Raw genomic sequence first — 24,617 nt, 5'->3', positions numbered from 1 at the left:
AATAATTTATTATTTGAATCACCTACTAAAATGAGCATAATTCTCATTGCCCCTTAACAAAGATCCCTTTCAGAGAAAAATTTGAAAATGCCTACTCTGGTACAGCCTTTTTGAAGTTACCTGAATTCTGTCAAGTATACAGTATACTCTTGGCAATTAAATTAGCAGCATTTGCAAAGGGAGAGGTGTTTCGATGTATGACATCTATTCCATTCCTTCTCCATTTGTCAGAAAGGTTCTTCACTATTTCCATATTTTCAACAAAAGCTGTTGGAAGCATGGAAAATTATCAAAGACATATATGAACCTCTACCTAAAGCCTTGTCATTCTTTTTCATAATCTAGCTATATCTTCTCTTTGCAATTTGCTTCAGATGCAGAATAAGGATCATTCGTGTGAATGGAAACTACGCACAAGTGAGGATGTGCAGAATAAAACCAAATGTTTGAGACTAGTAAGGAATGTCTCAAATGAACACAAGGCAATCAACATCATTTTATGGCATTTTATGCTTGCTTCCAAATGGGAGGGCCCAGGAGTGTTTGTTGGATGAAAACTTGGTCTGTGAGCAAATGATTCTAGATTGATATAGGAAACTGAGAGATATACCATTGTATTCTGTGAAGGCAAGATACAAGATGGCATCTCCCTGCTACCTCTTACATGCTGACTTACATTTACAAGATCTGGAAAATTGGGAACCAAGAAGTTCCTGCTGAGATCCCGAAGTCAGAAGCTGTCACTCTAAAAGAGCAGGCTCAACTGCTTTGGACTATAAGTAAGAGTTTGTACTGTTGTTGTTAGTCATCCACTGATTAACACTAACTTGGATGACCTGACACTACTGAAGATCAACCTGACACCAAGACATTGCTGGATTGAGGAGCAATCCAGCTGTCTCTTTCTCCATTTTCTATCTTTTCTCTTTATCTTTTATTTTTTCATTCTTTGTAGTAGCCATTGTCTTACCTGTAATGTTTATTAATCGTAATTATCAAATTAGCCAATTATACCTCCAATTAGAGTATTAGTTAACAAAGTTCTTAATAAATGATAATTGATGTGTATTATTAATCTGTGTATTGGATGACTCCATCTCAATAGCAAGCCCTTGCTGACTAGGGGAGGTGTGACTCAGGAGACAGAAAAAGATTCATCTACCTAGAAACCTACTGAGTGGGACAGACAATAAAGTTTTGCTATGTATAAAAATGTAGTGACAGCAGTTACCTGTTCATGCTAAGCTACAAGAGCCATTTGTTAGCAACCAAACCCATTAAAACTTTCATCCCTTCAGCATTTATATTTGCCTCTTTGCAAAATTGGACCTATCACCTGATTCTCAACAGTCATATATAAATATTTTTCATTGCAATTTACATAGAGTAAATCATTTGCATTGTTAATTTTTAACAGAAAATAGGAAAACCGAATATTTGAAATCAAAATAGCAATTTGCAAAGCAATAACAATGAGTAACATTAACTGACAAAATAAGTTTATTCTTCAAAATACTTCTAACTATCATGATTATGTTTAGAATAAACATTTAAATAATATTCCTATTGTTGAAAAAACAACAACAGTTTCACAAAATAATTTGTTTCTGTTGACCAAGTAATTACTTCAGCATTACAATAATGGACGAGTATTCACAATCAGACAATAGTCTGCAAAAGTATGTGACCTTACCTTCACCTGCATACGCCAGAATTGAGCGGGCACGCATCTGCTTTCCTTCTGTGGTTTTGCCGGAGCAGGTGTGTGAGCAGGAGGACCACACAGACCACATGCTGAGCACACAGTCCTTTGGGCATGGAGCTTCGCAGACAACAGGGATTGGGTAGATAGCATCTCTGCATAGCTGCCTGTCAACCTCTTCTCCTGGGAAAGAAAAGGCCAGTAGCAGTCTATCATTTGTTAAATTAACTTAAAATGAGCAATGTAGCCCAGATGGGCACACAAATAAATTAGATTCTGTTCTTCTATATAAACAAGATAAATAGATTTCTTATTACAATGACTTGTCTCCTCTCCCTTGAACACACTCAAATCTAGCTTAATTTGATATTCTGCTGAAGTCTGGATGGTCTTTAGGCTTTAGCTTTGTTATTATATATTTGATTTGAAGAAAATCCACATATGAATAACAGAGTGTGTAATATACCTACGGAAAATAGCAGGCCTATAACTACATATGCATTAATCACCTCGTCTTCATCTACATTTATGGGAGAAGGGGAAAAGTATCGTAACTTACAGATCAGCCAACTTTATAAACGATAATCTATCCTTTGAATCGGACCTATGTCTACTTACATATTATTTATATATTTATACTTAAATATATGAATATATTCATAGAAAGATAGACAGGTAGATAGACAGATAGATGTGAACCTGCAATTTAAAGGATAAATACCAGGAGTTGCAGTAAACTGCAATCATTGACTTCTGTTTGTTTATAAAAACCTTTCATTAGGCAAGCTTGAGACACATCACTTTCACAGAAGTATAAAAAAATTTCAGCATTTATATTCTGATGAATATTCTGATGAATATATGATGAATATTTATATTCATCAATGTTCATATTTCATTGTAATAAAGACTAGTATAAATTGTTTAATGAAATACTCCCTAATGTTTAAGTACAAGTACTGCTTTAATTTTCAATAAAGAAGTTGCAAAAACACTGTATGAGATCTCTCTGCATAGCATCCTAATCACAAAGTACTTAGTTTTTAAAGTATAATATCACTTCCTGATCAAATCAGTTAATATGCATTGGGTGAGCAATAAAGGAACAACCATGTATTCAGAAGTCAAAATGTCTCACTGACAGTGACAAAAGGCTCAGGATAAATCTTCACTTTGGAGCAGATGAGAGAAACACTGAGTTAAGGAGAGAGATGTTTGGATCCACTGTTTTAGAGTTATAGCTTTGTTATCATACAAACCAATTACATAAATCACTGGCAACTAAAAGCACTGGGAACTGAATAAATCCAGTAGATAATATCAGTCACAAGGAGAACTTTGAAAAAATGTCATCTGAGAGCACATAGATTTCTGAGGCTCTTTTAACCACATACAAGCCGAGCATGAAAAGAGATAGTCTCACTTATAAATAGGAAATGTTTTTCTTTCTCTTAAGTTTTCTGAAAAATATGCCACTTCAAAAGCATCTAAAAGTCATTTGTGTTACATGATTTTTGCCATACTTAGAGTAAAAAAAATGTTATATTGAGATATGATTAGTCTGTAGAAATGTTACTGAAGGATAAGTGATCTCAATGGAACTGAACAGGACTGTATAGCATAGTATTTGTAATGATACATCGTGTTAGAATTTTTGTTTTAATGGCTAATGTCAACAAAAAAACTAACTCATCCAGATTTGCAATGGAAATACATCTTTGATACAACAAAACATTTGTTGGAAATAATCAATAAATGTTCTTTAATGTTAAATATATCAGCCAGTGATAAAGGCAACCACCTGGATTTTGACAGCTAATTGGGAAATGTGAGCAAAGTTAAAGATCTATAAATACTACTTTACCAAAGCTTCAATTTAGGCTTTTATTTCTTAATGAAGTAATAAATTCATAAAACAGTAACCTAAACAAAATCTGCAAGATTTACAGAGTCTTGAAACCGCTCAGATAACAATCTCTGACAGCCTTAATTTTCAACAAAGAAGGGTTTCCTGCCTAGAAGATCAGAATGACACACTGTTTAGAGTGAAGTATGAGAGCCAGGAGCAAACAGCAAATTTCTTTTCCAAAGAACGAAGCTAGAAAAATGATGAACTTTACTCTCAGACTGTTCCATCTCCAGGTAATATTTAATGAAGTAAACACTACATTCATTTTCACATCTTTCAAGAAACACTACTATTACAGTATCAAGCTTATTTATCACCCACCAACTAAGATAGCGTTAGTGCAAAATTCAAGCTGAATTTTGGGTGACAATGAGAAATTGAGTTAACATTAGTTTCAGCCTGACTGTGTGTTTAAAATGAAAAAATCCTTCACTCTCTCCCAAATCTTATCCAAGCTCTTTTCTTTTTACAGGGAAAATGTTCTAGAAATACACAACTTGCACAGAGCATTTATTTTTTGTCAACAACCCAATTCTTAGCTGACAAAGGCAACAGCACAGAATTGCAGCTGAAAGATATATTTTATAATGGGTATTTCTTCAAGGAAATATGGCATTTAGACTAAATTTTTTCTGACATTTCACTAATGATTTTATGAACAACTTGACCTTTGTTAACTTCCTTATAAAGTACATAGTGTAGTCAACTGCTAGGAGCCACTCAACCATATGCTGGAGCAACACCAATATAAAGACTAAAGTCACATGGAAAAAGTCCTATTTGGGAAAATTTTTCATCTACTGTCTAATATTTTATTTGAATGTTATGCATATACATTTATGTTGCACAAGAGACAAAAAAAATTCATAAACATGAGTCAAAGGTCGCTGCCTGGAACTACTTGTGTTCTAAGCGACAGAATGGCAAAAAAATAAAATCCAGAATGAGGAAAACAATATGAAATAAAGAAAGTGTTCACCACTGAGTAGATGATTTGTTCATTAAAATCTCAAAGTTAAAAGCAGTCCATCTTTGGAAACAGTGCTTATGTAGCTGAATGATATTCCTCTCATGCAACAGGCATATTTTGGGTTAAATTCTCCGAACTGCACTAACTGCATGAAGAAATGGCAGGAGGCAAAAGAGGCCGTATTTAAGGACATTAAATGTAAAAAACTATTTAAAACTTAACTGGTACTTTTACATATTTGTACCATCAGTAAGGACTACCAATCTCTTCCTTGAACTGCTACACTGGTTCCAACTTGACAAACAGCAGAGTGACTAAAAAGTCACTACAAACTCTCCTTCCAGCCTTTTTTATATTTTTATTTTCTAATTTGTGTGCATGCACCAGAGCCATAAGTAAACTACTATTTGATTAATTAAAAAAAAAAAATCTAAACTTCCAGATAAACAAATTCTTAGTGATTAAAGACAGATAGTTTGTGACTAGCAGACAGGAGGAACTGGCTGTTTGTAAGTATCAGACTATTCACATCAGTTCTCGTTTTATTACATTCACTAAGAAGATACAGTATGCAAAAATTTGGTTTAGATGCTAAAACTTGGGCTTGCATGTTCCATGCAATCAAATCACATCATTCTTTTACTTTTCGTTTTTATCCTGCTCATCTGTAAAATGTGCCTTATATTTATGTTTCTTGTAATATACTTTAAGATCTTTCCACTGTGAAGCATTCTTAGAGCTAATAACACTTGAGAGACATAGCAGGAAACCTTCTTGATTCTTGTGTATCTTTTAACACGATGCATGCTCCAGTGCACAGAAAAAAATTGCTGTCAGATTCTGACCTGTAGTAAATGGAAAGGCAAGTGCTTAACAGAGGGCAAAATTATTTTAAAGCCTTAAAATGAACAGTAAAATCACTGCTGGATTCAATGAGGCATGGAGTACAACTGGGGAAAAAAAAAAAAAAAAAAAAAAAATCAACATAAAAATGCTGTTGGGGGCCTACACTGTAAGGTACTTATTTTGGTCTCAGTCCTCTACCATCAACTATAGTCTCTGAAAGGCCAAACTGTAATAAAGTCAAAAACAACGATAATAAAATTACAATAAATGGAATAAAACCAACAGAAAACTTTGAACATTAGTACTGTAAGTGATGTATAATCAGTAAAGGAAAAGAATATCACACAGTGATATCACAAATCATGTAGTTATACTCTAACATTTCTTAAACAATTAATGATAGCATCTGAGTGTTAATGCTAAAACTGCAGACTTCAGCATCTGCACTGCATAGTCAATTGTGTCCAAATTTGCTAATATTTCTCTGACTAAGAAAATAAAAAGGGCAATATCTTGTTTTTGTGGTTTCTAGTAGTCATGAGTGGTAGTCTGTTTTTAAATACAACAGATCACAGGAACTTAGTGTTACTTGTGTTTTGAAATCTACACATTGGAAATGAGAACGTAAAAATATAGAAAGGATAAGCAGTTCAAAGCAGAGTATAATCTGAATGTGCTGTTTATACATACATTAGGGAATATATTGTATATATGTAACGATATCTGTAAACAATAAGACTATTCTTTATCTTGAATTTTCGCACAGTATGCATTTCTCTCAAATGAGGAATTATATGCGACTCTGTGCTGACTATTCAAAACTCAGCAACTGGTGGTCTGCAGTACACTCTGTTTTTCATTCAGAACTAATAGAATCACAAAGTTGGGAGGGACCTTAAAGACTATCTAGGTCCAGCTCCCCCACTACATACCCATCAAATCGGGCTGCCTGGGGTCTCATCTAACATGGTCTCAAATGTCTCCAGGAATGGATAATCCACAGCTTCTCTGGGCAGCCTGTGTCCATGTCTCACCACCTCCTGCACAAAGAAATTCTTTCTTCTATCTAATCAAAACCTACCCCCTTATACTTTAAAGCCATTATCCTTTGTTCCTGCACTGTACTTCCTGACAGAGTCCCTCTTCATCTTTACTGTAGACTCTCTTTTAAGTACTGGAAGGCCACTGTAAGATCTCAGAGCTTTCTTTTCTCCTTCTTTTTCCCCAGCTATCAACACCAATTTGAGCATAATTCTCCACTAAAGAATCTGTGTACAGTTTTATGATTTACTGCATTATTAATTATGTACAAAGATAATTTGACTATAAGAGGGAGAAATATATATTCTTTAAAGTTTCTTACAGTTATAAAGTGCCTAATACATCTCTTTTAGTTGCAGCTCCGTGGAGAAAATATCAACTGCCTTGAAATTACAAGTATTTCATAAGTATGTTAAAATAGTATCAACCAGAAAAAGCATTAATGAGGGACTTTTTTTAGCTGACATTATTCAAAAGTAAATATGAGAAAAAAAAATCAGGCAAATAACTAAAATAAGAGAACACATAGAAACTTGTACAAATTTGAAGTTGTATGTGAGACTTCCATTATCAATAACCTTGTCTGCATGTTGGCTGACTAGTCTAACACAAAATGGGCAATTATTCACAATTACAGAAAAGCTGTTAAAATCATCATTAAAAATCATAAATTTTCAGATGGTAGTTAAACACCTAAATAAACTAATATAATCACTTTAATTTCTACTATTACTGCACTTGTTTCAAATAACTAAGTAATAACCAGTTCTCAATAAAGGAAAATTCCTGTCTACCTTACATGAACCATCAGAGCAACTTAACCTTTCCTTCTAAGCCAAAAAGCTGCAGCAGTTCTGCAATTTTTTTTGTTTTTATTGATCAGAATTTTTTTAGCATTTCTTTTTTTTTGTTTTGTTTTGTTTTTCTTACACAGGAGAAACCATCTGAGGAAAACTCTCTTTCTCACAGCACGTCTCTAATTAAAACACACTATTGAAAAAGGCTGACCCAGATTTTTCTGCAGGGAGAATTTAGAATTTAATCCCTGCAAACCTAATCAAATAAGCCCTGAAAAGGGAAACAATAATATTTACATGAAATTCATCATTTACTGCCTTGTTAGATTTACTGCCTTGTTAGGTGCAGGAATCTTAAATGAGAGTATTTAAAGGAAAAAAAAAAATACACATACAATGGTATCAGAATGATATACCATTTTTTTTCAGTTCAATACTTTATATATACTACCATACTTTGATAGGCATAATGAAACTCTTAAATTTTTTATTAATCCCAGCAGTATTCATAATATCCTGACAGTGTTTATTCATATCTACTCCAATGATAAAGCGTGTCAATGTAAGCTTTAGTGCTAGTAAAACAAAAGCATCCATTAAAAAAAAATAGCAACACCACGTTAGCCTATGTAATTATTTTCTGTTCTAGTGGCAGGATGACCAGCTGTCAAAAAAATCATTTCTCTTCACAGGATAGGTTGACAAATTGTCAGCAACTTGAACATTTTTTAACCTCACTAATAATTGAACATCAAGTAATGTAAAAATTTAAATTATGTTGTCAATATATTCCACTTCATTAGTTTCAAAGTATTTCAACAAACTCAATGTGAAAAGATTGGTCCCTGCTCTCTTTTTATTTTCTCCCTGTCAAAAGGCACTGAGGTCCCCTTCTGCCAGGCTGACAGGGAGTCTGAAGAGGTTTGCTGTCTTCTGGGAACCAAGATCTTGCACTCTGCCAAGAGGAGTGCAGAACCTTGTCAAGAACACAGACTACTATCCACTATTGCTCTTTCACATGGCATGAATGACACCAGAAGGGGGAATATGGGCAGAATCAAAGACTATAAGTCCCTAGGAGTGCAAGTGAAGAAAATCGGTGCCCAAGTTATCTTCCCTTCAATTTTCTCAGTTAAAGGAAAGAGGGAAGCCAGAAATAGACAAATAACGCACATCAATTCCTAGCAGTGTAGCTGGTGCCAGCACCAGGATTTTGTTTTTTATGACCATGGGACTCTCTGTGGAGATTATAATCTGTTAGGGAGGGAAGGGATCCTTTTATCTAGAACAAGCAGGGCAATCTGTGGCAACAAGCTGTCCAGCCTAGTGAGGTGAGCTTTAAACTGAAGGACTTAGGGGGTTGGGTACAAAAGGGGAAACGCTCATGCCATTGCATCCACCAAAGGAACATGCCAGGCCAACAAGAACAGTGACAAACGTCCTTTAGTTGCCTCCCATGACATGAGCCAAAAGGCCAGCCACCTCAAGGGTGTGTATAGCTATAAGGGATCCTCTTGCATCTATCAAGTGACACCTACATCCTCTGCTCTCTTTCCTTCCCCAAAGTACCTGTCTACCAATTAATGCAGCATAGGGAACAAACTGGAAGAATTACACATCTGGATGTTGTCAGAGGGCCACAATCTCATTGTGATCATAGAGATGGGGAGGTACAGCTCACTAAGACCAGCAAGGTTATGTAGACGAGTTGCTCTTTATGTGAGAGAACAACCAGAATGTATCGAGCTCTGCCTAGGGATGAATGATGAATGAGCGGAGAGCTTACAGGTGAGAATTAAGGGGCATGCTAATATGGATAACACTGTTGGGGTGCTTATTACAGGCTGCCTGATTAGAAGGAGGATGTTAATGATGTCTACAGATAGCTGGAATTAGTCTCATAATCACAGATACTGGTTCTCACAGGGGACTTCAACGACCCTGATATTTGCTGGGAAAGTAATGCTGCCAGACACGCATCATCCAGGAGACTTCTTCAGTGCTTGGAAGATGACCTTCTGATTGAGGTAGAAGAGCTAATAAGGAGAGGTGCTGCTCGCCATATTGTTACAAACAAGCAGAAATCTGAAGGATGGGGGCAGCCTAGGCTTTAGTGAACATGAAACAATAGAGCTCAGGATCTCACAGGGAAGAAACAAGGCAATTAAGTATGGCTTCCTACCCTGGTCTTCACAAAAGCCAATACTGACCTCTTCAAAGACTTACTTGGAGATATCCCATGAGTGAGAACACTGGAAGGTAAGGGGGCCTAAGAACTGGTTGACATTCAAGCACCACTTCTTTGAAGCTCAAGATCAGTGCATCCCTAGGTGTAAGAAATCAAGCAAAGGTGGCAGAATACCTGCATGGATGAAAAAGGAATTCATGGAAAAAACTTGAATGGAAGAAAGTGTATGGAATGTGGAAATAGGTCAGGCTCCATGGAAGGAATATAGGAACAGTCTCTGGAAAGGACAAGGAAGGCTAAGACCCTGCTGGAATTAAATGTGAGGACAGAGGTAAAGGACAGCAAGAAAGGCTTCTTTAAGTACATCAATAGCAAAAAGAAAACCAGAGAAAATTCGTGTCCACTGCTGAATGAAGTGAGTGCCCCGGTAATTTCCTTTATGAAGAAAGGCTGAGAGACCTGGAACTGTTCAGCCTTCAAAAGAAATGTCTGAGGAAGGAATCATACCAATGCGTATAAATATCAAACAAGAATCAAGTGGATAGAGCCAGGCTGTTTTCAATGGTGTCCAGCAGCAGAACAAATAGCAATAAACACAAATTGCAACACAGGCAGTTCCATATGAACTTGAGAAGGAAATTCTTTACTTTTGAGGGTAACAAAGCACCAGAGCAAACTGCCCAGAGAGGCCGTGAAACTAGTTCTCAGGAAATATTTAAAACCCACCTGGATACATTCACATGTAACCTACCTACTCTGGGGAACCCGCTTTATTAAGGAGCTGGATTAGATGATCTCCAGTGGTCCCTTCCAACCCCTGCCATTCTGTAATTCTTATAAAGCAAAGATTACTGCTTTCAGTTCTATTGCTTGGGTAGCTAGCTGGTAGCTGGTAGCTCTAAGTGTTAAATCAGTTGGTAATTCCCTAATCACATGCCTTTCTTGCAATTGCTTTTGCTAAGTAGAATTTGCATTTAATTAAGTATGTCTTAATTAGTTGATAGTTAATATTCTTGAAGTCATTTTCTTCTATGGAGCCTAAATAGAAATGGCACTGATTTTGATGAAGACAAATACTCCAATGTTTCTCACATCTGTTGGTTATGCAAAAATATAAGAAAGTTGCTCCAATAGTTTAATGATATGAAAATACTGTTGAATTGTAAACAGTTGTGTGTGTGCGAAAATGTACTGTCATTTTGGTTTCACTGAAGAATTTCAAGAAATATCAGTACTCCTTACTAAAAAAAGAGCAGTTGAGCCCATTATTAAAAAAAAGAAATCAACATCATAATTTCATAAACATAGCGGGATTCATTAAAAAATTGTGTCAGCACAAGTACATAAACCTTCATATCATTTACTCTAATTGTGACTGCATATATAGAACACACAGGGAAGGCCATCGATTCCTCCTTCACTACGCAAATAATAGGAAATACAAAGACCTTCAAAAATACAAAGTTAAAATTTAAAATGTTTTAGACTTTTATAAAGCAAACACTTGCAATGGAAAAAAGCTATCATAGCAGGAATAACTGCAACCCAAAAGAAAAATAGCTGGGAGTTTGGAAACCCACCATATCATGTTTCTTAAAGGAAGGATTACAGCATGTAAACATCTTGACAAAAAAAAAAATCTGAGATTTTAGTTTCTTGAACAAACATCATATTTTCCAGGCATGTAACATGGAACACTAATTTTACAAGCAATATTAACTTCTTGATGATGAATGACTATGTACAATCTTGAGTATTCACCTTAAGCAAAAAAGAATTTTGAGTAGTGGAAAGGTACTGACTTTAAGAATCCCCACAGAGATAGGAAAGTCTAGTTCCAAGTAAAGTATGCAAGCACTTCTATTGCTTCTGTGTAAGTAGACTAGTACATTCTTGCACTGTTCCTCAGATCTAATTTAAATGCTAGCATGTTTGATATCCTTCCTCACAATACAACATATTGGCAGATCTGTAGAAAGAATGCAGATACAGGTATGACACTTGTAAAACACAGGTAATTAATAGAAAAGCTGAAATATTTGAAAACCATTCTGCTGCTGACATGAGATAGTTCTTGTTCCAAAAAATCTTTCCTGTCCTTTAGTTCATCCAAACTTTCAGTCTCACACAGTTTTTAAGAAAAGTGATCCTTTGCTAAGAAATCAAGTTTAGTATTCCTTAACGTATCAGGTAAAGGTAAGGTATTGATTGTTTATAAAGTTGTTACTTCTACAGTCAAACTCAATGTTCCTTACTTCAAAATAATGAAAGCCACAAAAGGACAACTCTGAAGCAAATTAAGAATGTGTATACTTCTTTCTTAAACTGTTTCAGGTAGAAAATATCTTCAGATGCACTTGGGCATAACTGATAAAAATAATAAACTCACACATTCATATGCATTATTAATGCCTCCATTAATCCCATTTTCATGTCTGGTAACAGAAGAACATATGTATTTCCCTTTATATTAGTTAGAGTCATCTATCAGGATTACACTCATATAGATGCAGTCTAAATTTGACAGAGAGAAATAAAATGAGGGAAAGGAATAGTATTTCTTTATTCAAATAATGTTTCCAGTGTAAAATGCAGTGCTGTCTGTCACATATGTAGGAAGGTCAGACCAAACAGCAATACGAAAAAAAAATTAACTCAGATATTTAAAAATACAGTAACCTGAGATACTTGACTGGGAAAAGAAAGCCACGTTTTATTCTTTCACCACAAAAGTGCAAACTTATTTACCCTTGAACTCTTTTCTCAAAGAAGATTAAAATAAGAAAGGAGAAGAAACTTCTTGTCATCTTAAAAAGGAAAACATTGTGGCAGCCATATTCAAGTTTTAATTATTCTTTATCCTATTTTTTTCTACTATTCTTTTCTAGAGTTAGTCAGGTTGTACAACTAAATTATATACATTTCATCCAAAAATGTGGAGCCTTCCAATTCTGCATATATTTACATACAGAATTGTTTAACTGGTTGTGAAAGGCATGCCAATATCAATTCCACAAATCGTAAACTTTGCTACATGTGAAGCTTCCAATAAAAAGGAAATGTATCGTTTTTATAAATGATCTCAGTTCCTCTACTGTACAGGTAGAGGCACAGTGAGGGTGACCTCCAGTGCTAACAGTGCTTTAATAAGTAACATAGCCCTTTTATCTTCCATGCAGCATGGTAAGTTACTGAGAAAATACAGTGCATATTGTGTATTATGCACACTGTCAAAGATTATCTTTACTAGCGTAGACAATTTTAAATTTTTCACTAGTTCTGATACCATCAAAGCACTGTATTTGAATGGGCTATTGGTAATACTATGAGTCTGAATGGAGAAAAAAAAAAAAAAAAAAAAAAAAGACATCTAAATAGAAATACTGAAAATTAATGCAAATTAAAATATGACTTCAAAGGAGATTAGTTGAACTGTATTAACATTTTGCATGGCTATCCTTGTTCAGAATGAAAGTAAAACATCTTAATAAACAGAGTTTAGGCCACTTTAATTTTGAATAAGAGAATTCACATGTGTATTTAATATAGTTTGATATTGCTTCTGAAGGTCTCCAAAGAGCAGACTATGCTTCTCTGGGCAACTTGTGCCAGTTGTCCTTCACTTGCACAATATAGAAGCACTTACTAATGGTCATGGGGAACTTCATAGTTTGTGCCCATTTCCACTTCTCCTGGCAGTGGACAAAGAGCCTGTTCTGACATCTGCACCTTTGCATCTCTGCATCTCACAGCAGAGGTGCTTCAGGCCCTTAATCATCTGGGTAGCCCTCCACAGAACTCCAGTATATCTATGTCTGTTTTGTACTGAGGGGCCCAGAAATGGATGTAGTACTCCAGATGTGGTGTCACCAGTGCTCAGTAGAGAAGAATCAGCTGTCTTGAGCTGCTGGTAATAATGCATCCAAGAATACTGTTAGCTGCCTTAGCAGCAAGGGCACATTAGTAACTCATGTTCAAGTTGGTGTCCCTCACGGCTCATAGGTACTTTCCTGCTGAGCTGCTTTCCAACTGGTAACTCCCAGCATGTACTCAATGCCTTAGGGTCAGGTTCCTTGGCGTGACAGCATGACCATGGGGCATATTAACCACTCCCCACTTGCAAATTAACTGAGGGTGCATTCTACACCATCATCTAGATCATTAATGAAGATATTAAACAGGAGTGAACCCACTGCTGGCTTCCAAACAGATTTTGTGCCACTGACCAATATCCCATGGGCCTGGTTGCTTATCCAGTTTTTGATACACCACACTTTCTCCTCATTCAGTTCATACTTCAACAGGTTCTCTATGACAGTCTTAGAATGGATGGTGTCCAAGGCCTTTCTGAAGTTTAGGAAGACTATATTCACTGTTCCTCCTGATCCTTAGACCAGTCATTTCATTGTATTAGCTTATCAACTTGGTCAAGCATCACTTCCCCTTGGTGAATCCATGCTGACTACTCCTGTGTAGTTCTTCTTCCTGCGCCCCAAAATGGTTTCCAGAATTAGCTGTCCCATTACCTTCCAGTGGATCAAAGTGAAGCTCACTGGACTGCAGCCTAGGTCCTCTTTCTTGCTGTTCATAAAGATAAAAGTGACATTTCTTCCAGTTTTCAAGTGCTTCGCTGAATTACCATGATTGACCCAATATTAGAGTACCCTTGCAACTATAACTGCCAGCTCCAACAGCGCTTTCGGGTGCATTCACTACCAAGGGTAGAAAGATGATATGTTTCTAGCAAAAAAATCAGCTTCACTTCATAGTACAGCACACTCTTAACACAAGAATACCAGTTCAGTATTCTCAATAAAGATCCCAGCAGAGTATCTGCACGTTTCCTAACAAGAGGTGTAAGATTTTCCTACCTCGACAGGTACTTGAAGCATTTTCATAGTTCATTTGTTACTGTAGTTTTGCTAAGTATGATAAAGAACAGAGAATGCAAGCATATTGATCATAAACAAATGCAGTTGCCTTCTAGCATCAGATAAGCCAATCGAGCAATCTTGATACAAAAGAAAAAGTAAGTTTGATGACAGGCTATGGTGTCATTGAGAATAAAATCAATATTAGTCTCGGGACCAAACAAGATCAATATGTCAGACCAATAGGCCATTTTAAGCAGAGTAGAGAAGAGAGGAAAAGTGCTGAAAGAGCTATAAGGAAATAAGAAAGTGCAAATCTAGAAGATCAGATCTTTTTAAAATTTATAGTGTATTTCTAAGAACACTTGACAACAACACCAATTCACCATAAACAGATAAAGGAGATCTCAAGATTAGACTTCATTATTCCCAACCACAATTTACAAAGCAAGAAAAAGATTCCTAAAAAAGTACGGGTTTAATAAATAAATAAATCACTCAATTTGTTTGTAAAGTGATACAGAAATTTTACTGTGCATAATAGTGAAAAAAATGTCTTTGATTCTAGAAATATTTGCAGCGCAATTTTGAACACTGGTAATGAATTTAGGATGTATTGATTGGAAAACAAAAGATTAATCTATTTTAAAATAGCATTATATCTGTTTGTTTATAAAAGGAACTGGAATTATTTCTCCAAGGGTATCATCAGATTTTTAAATGCATCAGACATGAAGAAGTGGAAAGCTGTACAGTGAAAATTATAACATGCATTATGCTGAAGTATTATTATAGACATTTCACTCTTCCCTCCAATGACTGAATGGAGAACAAGCTTAGGAAAAGCTAAGGAATGTCAATGTTTTCAATCAAAAATGACTTAATTCTGATGTTCTTCTAAATTTGATTAACATTCAGGGATCTAAGCTACAAACAGAAGCACGAGAAAGAAACAACAGGCAAGACTATAAAAATTGTAGCATGAAAAGCATGACAGCTACCTTAATATCCATAGAATGACAATGCTTGCTAGTCAATCCTTTCAACAGTCTCTACACTGAGATGCAAATCTTTATATTTTAGACAACTACCTAAAAATGCCTATTTTTGAAGAAACACTAATTATCTATAACTTTTATGATCTTCAAGCTTTTAATATTCTGCATAAATATGAATTTTGGAGGATAATTTCAAAAATTTAAGCTCAGCAATTCACAATACTGCATCACAAATTTATTAATAAATACTCCAGCATAGAAGTTTCACCAAATATTGTCCTTCAGCATTTAAATATCATTCTTCTCTGTCATGCAAAAGCATAACCCACAGATGATGAGAATGACTAATGACATACAGTTGACAGAACATTAGAGTTTTCAGTTTGTCAATTATCTAGTATCATACTGCTATAAAGTGGCAAATTCATCGATGTGAGATGCTTCTTGCAATTCATGTATACCTGTAACCTAAAAAGGTTACAAGAATAAGGAAAAATATTTTATGCAGTAAAAGATTATTATAAACATTTTCTTTGTGTTATTCATTCAGCTGTAGCTAGTCACTCTAGAGACTTGTCACTCTGTATGTGATATGACAGCTCAATTCAATCACAGTTAAAACAGAGGACTCAAGAGGTGTAAAGGGGATCACTACCACTGTCATGTTTACACATTTCTGAGGAGTAGTTTTATAATTAATTTCGTGGATGATTCTGTCAGTGTCCCACTACTGCCAGATTAAATGCAGTCTTTGGAGAACATCTTTTTATCCATCTTGCAATGAATAACTTCTCATCATTACAAGTGGAAGGCACAGCATGCCCTTAGGCTGCTCAGACTGTGAATTAATCTTGTCTTTTGGAAATATTTTCATAACCAATTCCTCTGTAGAAGACTAACCTGCACGTCCACTGTTTTTCTTTTTCCCAGCCTCTCAGAATATGTATTCAGAGAAAGAGCTCTCAGTAAAGCAACCAGAGGTAAATACCACTATACCTTATAAACATATGCTAAATAAAGGAAATATCATTGCCATTCAGGAAAATGAAAAGTAACAGGAACACATTTGAGAATCTAGGGATGTCACAACTTTTAAGCTTTAGTAAATTATGCAACACTAAAAACTCTCAGAAATCTGATAGATTTACATTTGCTTGATAAATCGCTTGCAACCCAGTGATAAATTAGGCTTCTTTCCTTTTTTTTAGGCTTCTTTTCTTTTTTTACTGTGTGTACACACACACACACACACTCTAAGATATTCAGAACAAGGGATTTTAAGTAGATTGTAAGTAATATTTTTTCCTCATAAAAACACTAATGCAGCAGCTTGTTATTTATAAAATATTAGTTATATATATATGCCTAAAACCATTAAAATAATACCAGGTATCCAATAATTCCTTAGGAAAGCTTTACACTGCTAATCCATTAATTATCGCAATCAGGAAGCTAAGCGATAGTAAATGCTAGCATTAAAGTTGCCTTTGTATGAGGCTTTTATTTAAATTATTATTATTTTTAAATAGTGTAATCACATGCTTCTTATTTTTCTGCTGGGTTACTTCCTCCTTCATTTCACAGACTAGAAGCTCCTTATGACTATCTATTTGGTATTTTCAGTTCCACTGTCTTTGTTCAAAGCCTGAGCCTATGTTTTATTTACAACACACTAATTAAAAGCATTATTAAAACAGAATTGGTAATTTTTTTTCCTGAGATCTTTCTATGATGGCTACCAGATGCCAAGTTTTACATTTATTTTCCAAATACTTTATTTGCGACAGGTCAGAAATATTTATATTTTGCTCATGCTTAAGAAAAAGAACAAAATTAAACCCTGAAGAATGATACAACCAAAGCTAGTTGTCTAAAAGATAAAGCATTCATTACTAAGAAATGCCCCTTAATCCCCAAAGGAGATATATCTGTTTCACAAATCAGTAGCAGGTTCTGTGAGGAAAACATCATGTAAGCACAATTAAATAATTAAAGACTTCATCTGCTACATCCTCCTTAGGATAGGCTAACAACCTAAATTTCCTACTGTTTAAGGTCTTGTCTTTACAAGCTACATTTCTTAATTTTGACTTACTACTTCTTCCAAATTTTCTAGTTTAAAACAGAAGCCAAGTGAAAAACAGTAATTCTGCCATAGGTATTGCATTGATCCTGGAACATGTACTATTCTGCCCAGAGATCTCATGAGACTAAAGCTGGAGTAGACCAACACACTGCATTCCAGTTCTAAAAAGGAATAATTTCTTTTTCTCCATGCTTCTTATCCAGCTTCATTCTCCAGACACTAATTCCAGTCCACTACCTACTGCCCCTTCCACCCAGCCCAATGATGTTCTCTCCATTTTCTTGTCAAATCCTTCCTTGGGCTGTCAGCAGACTGAATCTGTCTCCAAATTAACTTCTAGTCTTGATTGTATCCAGACATTTCATGTTTTCCCTTCTCTCACTTGAGTAAGTCCTGGAAAACACCAGGGACAAAACTTTCCCCAGCTCTTAATCACACTGCTTAGACAGTACCAGTCTCTCCCTCTTGTTTTCCACTCCCTGTTTCATCAGATCTAATGTATAAAATTATTCCTTTCCCTCTGTAACACTTTCGTGGGTGTACATAGCTGAAATTCTGTCAAAAGCCACCAATCCCACAGAATAGGAATGGATCAATGGAAACACAGGAGAGCGCTTCCCATTTGTTCTGATTTGGAATAATCATTGCAGCTATGTTTTACTCTTAGTTTGAAGGGGTTTTAATAATTCAAATGAAGGCATTTACACATTATCTTCAGGCTCTTTGAATTACCTCAAAAATACTCATTTTGTGAAATCAAATACTTCTTGGCTGGTAAGAGGATTTTTATATTAATCAGTGCTCAACACAAATGAAAATCTGAAAGAAAGGTGAAAATGAGGACCTTAAGGCTTTAAAAAGAGAGAATAAATTCCTATTCTTTATTCTGTCTCAATGTGATAATTTCTCAACATATTAGTTTCAACACTTAAGAAAATACAGCATTAGTTTGCAGGAAGTGAGAAAAAAATTAATTAGGCCTATGAAACCCCTATTTTCCATTGGATGAAAAATTGACTCCCATTATATCTAATGATATTGTACTGTACTAGAACATTTTATCATACATATTACTGATCAGTATTCTGTAATATCTCCCAATAAAATTGTATTTATTTTATAGATATAATACTAATATAAAATTATTTGTGTGTATACATACATGCGTGTAACATCTTCTACAGGTATGTATTAAAAAACAACGCAAGTATTTTCTGAGCCTGGTTCTAAGCAGTTAACCCACAGCACAAATCTGAGACCAAAATTCAACATTATTGAATTCAATTCTATAATCTATATAATCTATCAGGTTCTATAAATTCAGTTTTATAATCCATCCAGAAGCCCATAAATACTTTTTTTACCTAACATAGTTGAAGCAAAATGTAAAGTGGCACATGAAAAGAATATAAAGCATAAAACTAACTTTCCCCAAACCCGAATAATTCAAAATGCATCCACAATTGCCAGTCCTGTACATTCACTATGATAAAGCTTAAAGTCTAATCAGGACAGAGTTTCTGCTATGCTGGTTGCTATGAAAATGAAAACTTATTCATCAAAATCCCCCCTCCTAGTTTGCCTACTGTTATTGCAAGCAGTTACTGTAACTGCAAGCAGTTACTGTAACTGCCAGCAGTTACTGTAACTGCCTGCTTTTTCACCCAGATGTTCCATCAAAACCAAAAGCAGATTACTAGGAGTGTGCATCATTGAAAACATGTAGCTGCACTCTTTATGTTATATTTTGAAAATATTTGTGTTTCCTACTATAATACTCTCTATTCCTGAATGCCCAATGAGTTTTAAGTACACAAATACATAATTCTCCACAAATATACTTCATAAGTAACAATGTAAAGCAAAATCATCTGACTAAGATGCCAAAATTATTGTCTATGACATAATAAAAACCAGCTTAATTTAAAACTATTTTTAAATTAACCATATTCATTGTAGACTTTAACATCACTATAGGCATTGTTCACATAAAACATAAAGTGCAACTCTGTATTCAAATACATTTGATGAACTGGAAACAAAAGTGTACTGTAGTGACATCAGCTGTAATAGTTGACTGCACTACCTAGATGAAAGTCTAATTTTGTTTTACTTATTTTTTTTTTAATTGAAATCATCACATCACAATCCAGGCTAACTTTTTCAGTATCTGTTGTGATAAGTGAGGTATTTAAGTGATAAGGAAATTACATAATGTTGTACAAACACTAAAAGCATCCATTGTGATGTGGAATTTAATAGGGGTATGTTCACTTCCCTAATGTCAGGATGAGAGATAGAAAAGGAATTGGTATGATATATTAAATGCAACCTTTCATCGACAGAAGAATTATAGATTATAAAACTTCCTGATTCCATGTACTTTCAGCAGTACTGTGTGCTAAATTCTCCTTGTGTTCTTTTATATTAAATAAAGCAAATCCCATTAAGTAGAAATGTCTTAAGAATCCAATGTGTGAAACATTCCAGTACTCTAAGAATATCAATTTTAAAAACTTAAAAAAAATGTATTTTACCATCAGTAACAAATTCTGATGTTTGCATCAAATAAAAACATTCATTTTTTATGTTGTCAGACAAGCCAAAACAAAGCAAGCACAAGATATCATATGTTATATATCTTGTATGTTTACAATTAAGAACAAAGCATCCATCACATCATACATTTCTTTAAAATGTCCACGATAGTCTGCCAAAAAGCTGCCAGGCAGAAAAGAACTGTTTCAATCAATTCCATAATGACATTAGCTGGGAAATTAATATTGAGAAATGATGACTAATGCACATATAACCAGGTTCCTGTAAGTGTATGGCAGTATGTGCTGAAAGAAACTGTCATTAGCCACCGTATTTTTTGACTAATTGACTGCTGAGCATTGGCCAGAATCTGTTCTTGGTTCTCTTGTGGAATTACCTCAATAATTCAATGTAATTAGGTTTTGAATTTGGCTCTTTATTCTTCTTAAAGAACTATGTCATAAAGTGACACAAAGTAGGTATTTTATTATTAAATAATCATCAAAAATCCAATTAGACTGATGGTTTTTTCTTTCAATCTGCACAGCCACATAACAGAAATGGCAAAAGAAATAGTGTCTTTAAACATAGGCATTCCTGTAGACTTCCATTCAGTCTCAGCATTTTCCCTTTGTGAAACTGAATGAAGATTAACGGCTACTCATTTAGCAGATATATCAATCAAACCTCAAGTATACAGGAAGTACCATATTTTAAACTATCCAAAATATTTTAAGTAAAAATGGTTGCACCAGCAGATCAGTTTCTTTGCTTTGAAGTTTCCTCTATATGTTTAAATAGATATGTATTGTAAAAAAGATAAAACCACAAGTTGGAAATTATTCAACAAAATATCGATGTTATCAGAAATCTATGGACAAGAATTTAAAATACATGAAGATGTATGTTTTCTGCAAAAATTCAGTAAAAAAAAAAAAACAACAAATATTTCAGAAATCAGTGTTTTCGAGTCTAGAGAAAAATAAAGTGATAACTTCCTACAGGACCATCTTATAGCTTTCTAGATGACCATGCTAGCTGAAAAAAAAACAGAAATAAAGGAAATTTACACTGCTCTTCTTTGGATTGAAGTGTTGGAACCACTCCGTGCAAAGTAGTTAATCTAATCTGCTTGAAGTTTTTATATTTTTATATCTAATCTAAGCAAAACAGGTTCATTCCCCTTCTGCATGTTTTAATAAACTACTAACACTTATTTTTTACAAAAAGGGCACCATACACTGCTGTTAATGGGGCTTTAAACTTGTTCTCAAGCCTAACAGATACGTGTCATCCATACATGACCAGATACCGTAAAAGAGATTGTGGCCCTCAGCTACATAAACAGACATCTGTATATCTTTTGCCTAGATAACTTTAAAAACAATACTGCTATTTCAAAGAGTTGCAGGCATTTGCACATACACAAAGAGCCTTACTGTTGCCATGGCTCCCTCTCCAAAGCCAGCCATCACTCATGGCTGAGAGCCAGAACAGTAGAGTTCTTCCCCTTCTCTGTGGAGCCAACTGTAACCCAACAATTAGTGAGCTTGAACAAGGTCCAGAGGAAATTTCCCCTTCGAAGTAAGATCCATTTTATCAATAGACATATGCAGTGGTACAAAGGCCATTATGCTATAAAAACTGTAAATGGATATACTTAAACCTTCCTACAAAAATGAGCAAGTAATCTCAGGCTAGTATCTGAAGATCAGAAACACACTAACGCCACAGCCACTGCTGGTACCTGTGCTAGACTTCAGCCCAAAGGCAAAAACCTGAAAATACAGAGAACAAGCCATCATTTTGTAAACGTTTTCACCAGCAGTTAATTTTGCAGATTTGAAGGAAAATTTGTCAGAATTTTGCTTCATTTACATACTATCAGCACTAATGTGTCCACCACAGTGGAGAATTAGCCAGCTCTCTCACTGTAGATTAAGTCGTTAAAACACACAGAAATATTTTTGAAACAACTTTTTTTCACAGATTGCCATAGCTACAGAGAAACAGAGCAAATCAATCTACTGTATTTTTCAGTACTTGAGATGGGGCCTCTGAAGGGCAGAGTAGAGAGGGACAGTCACCTCCCTGTGCCCCCTGACCACCCCTCTTCTGATGGAGCCCAGGATACCGTTTGCTTTCCGAGCTGCAAGAGCACACTGTTAAGTTTTTCATCCACCAAGACCCTCAGGTCCTTCTCTACAAGGATTGCTCCTCCCAGTCTGTACATATGCCTGGTATTCCTCTGGCTCAAGTGCAGAACCTTGCACTTTACTGTGTCGAACCTCTTTAGGTTCACCCAGGCCCACCTTTTGAGTCTGTTGAGATCCCTCTGAATGGCATCCCTTCTTTTCATTCTGTGAACCACACCACTCAACCAATTAGTCCTTTTCAAGAAGTGCTCAAAAAAAAAAAAAAAAAAAAAAAAAAAAAAAAAAAAAAAAAAAAAAAAAAAAAAAGAATATTCCAAATTTTGTATGATGATTTAAACCATGATGTTTATACAGTGCAAGAGTAGCATTCTTCAAACTTTAGTTTACTGCAAACTACCTTGCAGCAAAACTGCCCTCATTGCAAGATGCTTCTCACCCAGTTTTTACAGAGTGCAATCTGAATGCCTGCAACCAGTGTTTGGTGAAGAGAGATATGTATGGCAGAGTTGGACTAGATGGGAGCTACCTGGGAAGAGGTAGTGGTGTGCATTTAGAGGAATATTTAGGAGTTGCCTACAGAATTTTCAATGGATGAGAACTGTCAGAGGCGTATTAAAGAGACACTAGATCAGAGTTCGCTTGGAGGGACAGACTGATGAGGTTGGTTGATCCTTACTTTCTTTCACTTTTTCTGTACCATGCTATTCTTTCTCAGGAGTCCTAAGCAAAATCCGCCTGATATTACCGATGAAGATCACAGGACATCTTTTATTATGATAAGTAAGGGATTACGATGAAAAGATGGGAAAATCCACTGCATTATCCTCCACTGCTTTTGCATTCTGTCACAAGATATTGAACACATATCTTCGTGATTGGATCTTTGCAAATGCAATATGATTTACCCTATCACTGAAGCTGTGCCCACAACTATTTAATCTCAAAGACTAACAGGCACATAGCCAAAGCTAGAATTCTCGCTCCTAGAACAGATTGCTGATATACACAATGCCTATATAATTTCAGTAATATATACTGCCACACAATTCAGAAGGACTCAAACAGAAAGAAAAAGATTAATACTGGGAATAAAAAAAATGCAGTCACAAAATCTTTTGAGACAAATTTGGCCAAATTTTGTCTATGCATTGCAGAGAATAAATCCTGTAAAAATGAATCAGAATGCAATACTATATCCATAAAATACAGATAAAAGTAGCTTCATTGCATGCTCTGTGTTATGTTTATAGTTAATTGTAGTTAATATATATACATAATCTTTATCACAATTTATTAAAAAAGTTACCCTGATCAAACATTAAATATGAATAAATACCACTACTCAAAACTAATGGGAAGTCACATTATCCAGAAATCTGAAACAAAAAACTTGTGACCCAAGTTGTTAAGCATGAAAGCCCAAGATCTAAATCTCCCTATAATAACCTCTTACTACTTCTGACTGATCCAATTATCGAATATTTTGTGCAGTTACTAAAAACCAGGGGTGTCTCCTTATTTAATCCTCCACAGGGAGTTCAAATTCTCTTACTGTAACTACTCTAAGTCAGTACAATTAATGTAATTCATATGCTATGTTTGAGCAGACTATAATACTAATAATGAATCAGGAATGTTCTCCCAACAATAGTTCTTGAGTCTCCTACAGTTTGAAGTATTTCATTAACAGTTTTCAAAGTTCACTTTTACAATTATGTCATGCAAAAACTATTTTCCCACACAGAAGGATGACTGAATAACAGTGGTATTCTTTTTGACCTCTTCAAGAGGCAAGACATCCTGGACTGTCATATCAACTTCTTAGCACACATCAAACTATGCTTTCCAGAAACTACATTATTGTTTTTCTTTCTAATGTGCTTACTGAAATATGTATTACTTTATTCACACTTTATTTAGCACTGTCCTCAGTAAATCAGTAAATTGTTAGTGGGATTACATCAGGGAACTCAGTCAAGTCAGTGCAGGCATACATTTGACCTACTGAAAAACAGTAGCTGTTCCTGATATACTTCTTTCAAAGTCTCTTCAGGAATCTCTGAAAACCTACATTGTATAGGTTGATTGCTGTGAAGAAGCTTAATTCTAAAGAAACTACTGGGCCCATCTTAGCTAACAAATTGTAACATGATAGAAAGTACAGCAATGACAGCAGAGCAGCAAGGTCTTGGACTGCAGGAAGTAAGGATTTGCACAAACGCTGCAGCCACAGAAACAAAAATAAAGGAAAGAAGCTACTTACCTATGGAAAGCCTCAAGTACACAGAGATCTCCAGCAAGATACCCTTGTCTCCACTGCCAACTGTTAAATAAGGCCTGGGAAGGGATAGATCCTTGTTCTGCTCCTTTCAGAGGATCCACCCCTTCATGTCACTCAGGTGCATTACATGCACCTGAGCTCCCCTGGGATGGCCTTGCCTTCCTACCAGGTGCTTAATCACTGGTTCAAGCTGTGACTTAGCATTTCCACTAATCCAATATGAAAGGACTTCTC

General features: G+C 35.3%; 1 protein-coding gene across 1 annotated transcript in view; it reads right to left on the bottom strand.

Annotated features, from left to right (window-relative positions):
- Positions 1-24,617, bottom strand: part of THSD7A (thrombospondin type 1 domain containing 7A) — a gene marked incomplete at both ends in the record, with an annotated part of 184,030 nt that overhangs the window by 64,110 nt on the left and 95,303 nt on the right. The window contains one exon of the mRNA XM_079538128.1: positions 1,694-1,885. Coding sequence (XP_079394254.1) covers positions 1,694-1,885 — 192 coding nt within the window. The remainder of the gene's footprint in view (positions 1-1,693; positions 1,886-24,617) is intronic.

This window comes from Tetrao urogallus, assembly GCF_951394365.1.
Source record: "Tetrao urogallus genome assembly, chromosome: 7".
NCBI classification, from domain to species: domain Eukaryota; kingdom Metazoa; phylum Chordata; class Aves; order Galliformes; family Phasianidae; genus Tetrao; species Tetrao urogallus.
The sequence above is the reverse complement of the archived record's forward strand: the minus strand, read 5'-3'. Positions and strand labels throughout refer to the sequence as shown.